General features: G+C 34.7%; 1 protein-coding gene across 1 annotated transcript; it reads right to left on the reverse strand.

Moving 5' to 3' along the window:
• Window positions 1-4,661: 4,661 nt before the first annotated feature.
• LOC122591237 (UDP-glycosyltransferase 91A1-like) lies at window positions 4,662-6,284 on the reverse strand. The gene has a single exon (XM_043763472.1). It carries the CDS (start codon window positions 6,198-6,200, stop codon window positions 4,779-4,781), a length of 1,422 nt encoding a protein of 473 aa, XP_043619407.1. The 5' UTR covers window positions 6,201-6,284; the 3' UTR covers window positions 4,662-4,778.
• Window positions 6,285-6,927: the final 643 nt, after the last annotated feature.

The raw sequence follows: 6,927 nt of genomic DNA on the forward strand, positions 1-6,927 counted from the left end.
GACGGTTGTACTCCTCTTAACAATAAGTAATTTAGTATAATTTAGTACTATCGTAACAAAAGGTATTATGGTGATTAAAGAAGAATTTAGTACTATGTTAGTATGTTACTAAAATCTGTATGCCGCTTTTTCATCTAATAGCAATGATGATAAATTTTACTTCAAATAGAAGTGTAAAAAGGAATGAATAATAAAGCTTAAATAAAAACTGGTCAACCGGGTCAAAAGCCTGACAAAGTATTTTTTTTTTCCTTCAGTAAGTTGTATTTGAGTATTTGACACTAATTATTCATAAAAGGGGCAAATAGCGTTGTCACCAACTAATCACAATCCACATGTTTCACATACTTTGGTTCTAAACCAGCCCAATCAAATGTAGTAGAAGTACTTTAGGGCCCTGAATCAGTACATACATTAAACTTTGGCCTCTAAAGTATGTATTACGACTACACTATATTTGATATAACTAAAATACAGTGACAGTGAAATAAGTCAAAAATATAGTAGATATGATGTAGTAGATGAGGCAAGTATTTACCTCCCAGCCAAGCACATGCAGGTCGCGGGTTGGAGGGCGTCCACTATAAAATGGCAAGGCTGCTATTTCAGCATTCTGTAAGAGACTAAGAGATACAGGTAGATATGAAGTCAGGTGTTATACGTGATCATCCAAACATATGTATACAGATTATGTTACTAAGTGACGTATACAGTAATACACCTCTACATTATGTTACTAAGTGATGATATAATTGTGTGACCATATTCCAATATATTATAAGTTCAGACACTAATCTAGATTTAATCAAATCATATATTACATATATTTACGGCGGGCCTTTTAATAGTGAAATGGATATATATAAGGCAAAAATTTACCTCCAAAGTCTCCACATGCGGTGATGGCTGGACAGTCGGTGGAGAAGGTGCATCAACCAAGTTCAAAGCGGGATTGGGGGCTGGAACAGGTGGGACTGGAAAGGCAGATGACGGGGCTGGAGCATTGTTAGACGGACCTGTGTTAGCCATTTGAGAAAACAATTAGGGATAGAAAGGTTTTTTTTTGTGGGTATAGTATGAAAGTCATGTGATGATTAAAAAGGGTTTATATAGAATTGGTATGGGTATTCTGTGTCTTGTTTTTGAAAGTTATATTGTTATATATCTCCCATGATTATCAAAACGATAATTAATTATTAGAAAAATTAAATTAGAAACAAAATATGTGCCAAATATAGATATGAATATTTGGCACATATTTTGTTCAAAGAACTTTAAATCGATTTCAAAGAACAATGAAAGAATCGAAATCAAAGAACAATCAAAGAAGAATATAAATACCTATAATTGACAGGATGTGATTTCGGCGGCAATGGATGACGATTTCTGTGCGACGGATGGTGGTTTTTGGGGCGGCAATGGATGGTGTTTATGGGGGATTATTGTATGTGTGTGTTTTTGGTAATGAGCGTACACAGAAAGGGGGGGAGGGGAGAAAATCGGGTATATGAAATTATTAAATTTCAGGATAAAATGGTTGAGAGTAGTGTAAATTATAAGGGTATAAAAGACATTTTAAAGGTAGAGGTGTTTAAAGGTGGGTAGGGTAGTTTGCTTATTAAGGGAGTATAGATATGTATTTTTCTTTTAGAGGAAGGGAATATGAGACTGTCAGACATTTAAGTTGGGTAAAAAATCTCTCACAAACATTTTTTAAACTATAAAAATCATTGGGGCACGTATTTATTCAAAATATTTAAATATTGGTATGTGAGGAGTTTTTCACCCAAGTTGAATATTGGATGCATAATAGCCCCATACTTACTTTTTATCAGATTTGTATATTTATGTGTATCTAAAGTTGGGCTTGTAGTGTTGTATCTAAAGCCTATAGTTATGTACCACTTCGATATTTCCTAGACATAACCTGACAAAAGGAGTTCCTTTTACCGTTACAGAAGGTGTATATGAGAATTGTAACTTATGCATATATATATTCGTACGTTGTACTTTGTGCATACCAACTTGTAAAAAACATGTTGGTTTTTAGTATATAGGTTAATGGAATTACAATACAAGATAAAGAAGTAATTTATTTTTAACGGCAAATAATATCATTATATAAAATAAAGGGGTCTTTACCAAAAAGCTAAAAGCCCACACGAGATTGTACAAAAAATACAAATTTACAACCGACTAAAAAGAAAGAAGAGGATTAAGAAGTCAATCCACCCACAATAAACGCTTCATTTTATACCTGTTTGAAACCACGATAAAGAAGTTGTTTAACAAAGTTTAAGATTCTCTTTGATGTGTATTGATCTTTTTATTTATTTGGTATATATCTTTTTTCCTTACCTTGCATTCTTTGAGTTTTTTTTCTTTTAAAGATAGAAAAAGAAATAATGAAGAAACTTTTTTTTTTTATGTATTCTTGAGTTTTTTTTCTTAAACAAATAGACGGGGAATGATATGAAAAATCATGTTTTATTTACTTTAAAACTTTTCAGCCAAATATGGCTAAATTTGGAAGGAAAATATCAAACCTTTTTTGTTTTTTTATATTTTATTCATTTTTCCTTCAACTTAAGAATGATTATTTTGTATTTATTTATTTTTTTTTCCTACCTTATCCAAATTTTTTTTTTTTCTACTTTTAGTTTAAACTTGAGAATGCAATGTTACGTTATGAACTACCGTGATCATTGTTAAGAAGAGTCATGAAGTGTGCAAGTACATGCCTCATGTAAGTAAATCCGTCCCTTGCTGTTGTTATTAAACTTCATTATAAAAACCCAATTTTGTTCCAATATAAACACATCAAAATCAGTAAAACCAAATATCATAAATAAATTAATTTAGTATTGAAACTTTTGGGACAAAAATGATACCCCGAATAACTATTATTGTAACATAAAATAATCACGGCCAATCGAGCCTTGGACTGGAAACATTCTTCGCAACCAAAAACTAAAACAACCAGAAACACAAATGATCAAAAATAAAACCTTCAAATGGTCATAGACGACTAAGTGCCGAGCCGTTATGATCAATACATAAAAACCATTAAGATTCATTTTTACTTTGAAAATACATAAAGACTGCTAAACAATGTACCTTAAACATGTGCAAGCCTGTGACATTTTAGATGGGAAAAATAACCAAACTTCGATTATCTTTAATAAAAAACTTTTTTGTTCAAAAAGAAATAAAAATTGAAATAAATAAACTTTGATAGAAGCTTTGAGCAGTTAAAGCCCAAATTGTTGCTTGCCACTCAGTTTTTCTATAAAGTCTCTAAATTGACGCAATGTTACATTTGGACCATGCAATACCTGTGTTTAATATTGTTCCATAGAGCATTGTCTTTTTGACATGGTACAAAGAAGGTTCAATCAGAGCCGACTCTGATAATTTTCGTTCGATACTCTGCTTACAGACCGGACAAAGATTGACATATAAATCAGTGACGCAACTTTTAAGGGGCGGGGAGGGGCGCCCGACCCCCCAAAATTATTGTTGCGATGTAGGGGGTATATTGTTTTCGTGTATAAAAATTTCGATATACTCGGTTTCGACCTCCCATTTTAGCGTTAGGGAAAAAACAATTTAGACTCGACCCCCACCGAAAATTTTCAAATTTCACGATTGATATAAATCCACACTTATGTAATGAATCAATATCCATGAGAAGGGTTTGGAGATGAGGGAGAGACAAACATATGGGCTTGCCTTGTTTTGGGTGAAGCAAGTCTTGCCAATAATGGTAGTACCTACCTACAAGTCATAATCCTACATTCCTACCTACAAGTCATAAACAAAAATTATGATCAACGGTTTAAACATATATTGTACTAGAACTTACCTTTTTAATTTTTGGAATATCAACTTTCATTTGTATTTGGGTGGGGGGAGCGCCTCGCTGCCCCTCCCCTCCCTTTCCTGATTTTGCTTCTCCCCTCCCCTCCCTTAATGCTAGGATTGTCTCACCACCCCTCCCTTCCCCGCCCTTTTCTATTTAATTTCATTTCTATTTTTTTATTTAAAATAATAACTAAAACATTTTATTTGATATTTGATTCTATAGATTGAATTAAAAAAAAAAAAGAAAGAAAGAAAAAAAAGGGATCGGCAGAACAGAGAAAGAAAGAAAGAAAAAGAAGAAAAGAAGAAGAGAAAAAGAGACGTTAGTGGTGGCCCCGTTAATTTTTTTTATTTTTATTTATTTACGGTTTCAACGGTCGAATGAATAGGCACGAGAAGAGGCACGACGCTCCCCCTCTTCCTCCCCACCCCACCGGTACAGGAGGGTCGACACAGTGTGCCAACCGGTACCAGTCCGGTACCCGATCACTCCCCAGGCTCTCCGCCTAGCCTTAGAATTAACTTAACTAGTTTATTACTTTTATTCAAAAACACCCACCAAACAATAAATTATAAACTTGCTATTCTTAGAAAATAGACATCATAATAAGACATTGTTGTAAGCTTTTCTACTTACTATAAATCAGTAATTCAAAGATTGCGCGCAGTAGAGCAGTAACTCTACTTAGTACTATTTACTCCTACGTGACCTTTTTTTTTTTTTGAGAGGGCTACAGGAAAAATCGACATCTTCTTATATATAATCGGTAGATACTTCTTAGGTCGTTTTACTCCTGTTTCAATGAAACTTGACTTTCAAAATAATACACTATATTACAAATTTTATTACTCGTATTTTAACGCTAGCTTATTCCATTAATTGCCCTCAAGGCACAAGACACAAGTAGTACAACCTATTTGATCGAAGTTGAAAGAAAATGTAACAATTCATCCAAACATTGGTCTTGAATATCTCTGTTACCAAACAAAGACATCATTTCTTTAGCTTTGTCTCTATACATGTTGCCCTCTTCTTTAACTATCACAAGACTCAGTGAGTCAGCCAAGGACTCAGGCTCAAATGACCCATCCACATCTCTAGGAACCATACATGCCAACTTTTTCTCCACCAAATAAGTTGCATTCAAATCTTGTTCAGCCGAGAATGGCAACAGAACAAGGGGTTTACCAAGTTGAAAACCTTGAATAACCGAACTCATTCCCGAGTGAATCAACAACCCACCCACCGAGTCATGACTCAGTATCTTGAATTGTGGTGCCCATTCCCTACACACCACACCACGTCCACACATTCTCTCCTCAAACCCAATTGGCAACTTAATAACCTCTTCATCTGATGCCCCACGTTGATCAATTAACACCCAATAAAAAGGTAAACCACAAAGCTCTATCCCCAATGCCAACTGAGTTAACTCGTATTGACTCGGTTTGGCTTCACTGCCAAAAGCTATATAAACAACTGACCCCTTTTCTTGCTTGTCTAGCCACTGTTTAGTTACAAGCCAAGATGAATCATTATTATTAATATTAATATCGTCATCTTTTGTGTCTGATGTTGAGGGTAAAAACCCAACTGGAATGACGGGTTTTTTATAAAGCCGTTTCACCAGGTTTAGCCAGTCCGGTTCGAACTCAAAACTAGACCTGACAAAAACCGCGTCACACCCATCAACTGTGGCTCCTAATCGATAAACATCGCTCATGTTTTCTCCGTCACTATTGTAGTGTCCCCAACGGGTCAACTGGTATAGACTTGGTCGAACCTGGGTTTCGAAAGAAACCCACTTAGGTCGTTTAATAATAATAGTATTATCGTTATCATTATTATCAGGATCTCCATGTATCAACACATTTGGTGGTCCAAGAAAACCAAGCATTACAGCAGGAAAAACACTAAAAAAAGCTGTACGGATGCCGAGTTCTGAGGCTAGTGAACCCAACCAATACGTTGCGAAATCGTAGATGATCCAATTTGGGGATGAGGTTTTTAGGAAATCTTGGATGGGTTTTTGGAGGCCATCATTGGCGATTTTGAGGTACTTAACCTTATTAAAAGGTAAATCCTTGGTGGATTCAGCGTTTTCTGGAAGGTCTTTGACTTTAGGAAGATCGATTTTTATGAAATTGATGAAAGGAGTTAAAGTTTTTGGGATTGGTGGGAGGCGATGGATGTTTTTAGGGGTTGAAATGAAGGAAATCTTGTGGCCTTTGGTGGCCATAAGCTTTGCGAGTTCAAGATATGGAATAAGGTGGCCGAATGCAAGCCATGGTAGCATTGCTACGTGAAGCTTACCATCTCCATTATTCTTAGCCATATAGTCACTTATACCATCTACATAATGCAGATAGCCTTAAATAAGCTACTATTCTCATGAATTTATAGACAGATTTTTTAAATAATATACCTACCCAAACTTTAAGGTCGTGTTTAGTGTATAAAATGTTTTTCAATGGAATGGAATTTGATGGATAAATATGTTTGGTTGGTAAAATGTATTAAAGAATGTTTTGACCAAATTCCTAAAATGACCTATCTACCCTTTCTTTCATTATATATTAACAATAGTATATTTTTTAAGATGTTTGGTTGGTAAAATGTATTTTCTTTCATTATATATTAACAATAGTATATTTTTTAAGATGTTTGGTTGGTAAAATGTATTAAGAAATGTTTTGACCAAATTCCTAAAATGACCTATCTACCCTTTGTTTCATTATATATTAACAATATTATATTTTTTAAAGATAAAAAAGCAGACAATCACTTTTTCCTTTTTCTTTTCCTTTCTAAATAAAAACAAAACAAAGATCACTATATCCTTTCCCTGTCAATCCAATCGAAGACATCACTTTTCCATTTTTTTTCCTTTTTTTTTTTTTAAAATTGGAGACACACTCCATTAAAATAGCGGGTAGTTGTTTGGCTGTGTGGGTGGTTATATCTGGTTGGTGGTTGTTTCCGGCGTGTAGGTGGCTGTTTTTGTTTCCGGCCGGGTGGGTCGCGGTGGTTGTTCGGCTGGGTGGATCGCGGTGGTTTATCGG

Source organism: Erigeron canadensis, chromosome 3 (genome assembly GCF_010389155.1).
Source record: "Erigeron canadensis isolate Cc75 chromosome 3, C_canadensis_v1, whole genome shotgun sequence".
In the NCBI taxonomy this organism is placed as follows: Eukaryota; Viridiplantae; Streptophyta; class Magnoliopsida; order Asterales; family Asteraceae; genus Erigeron; species Erigeron canadensis.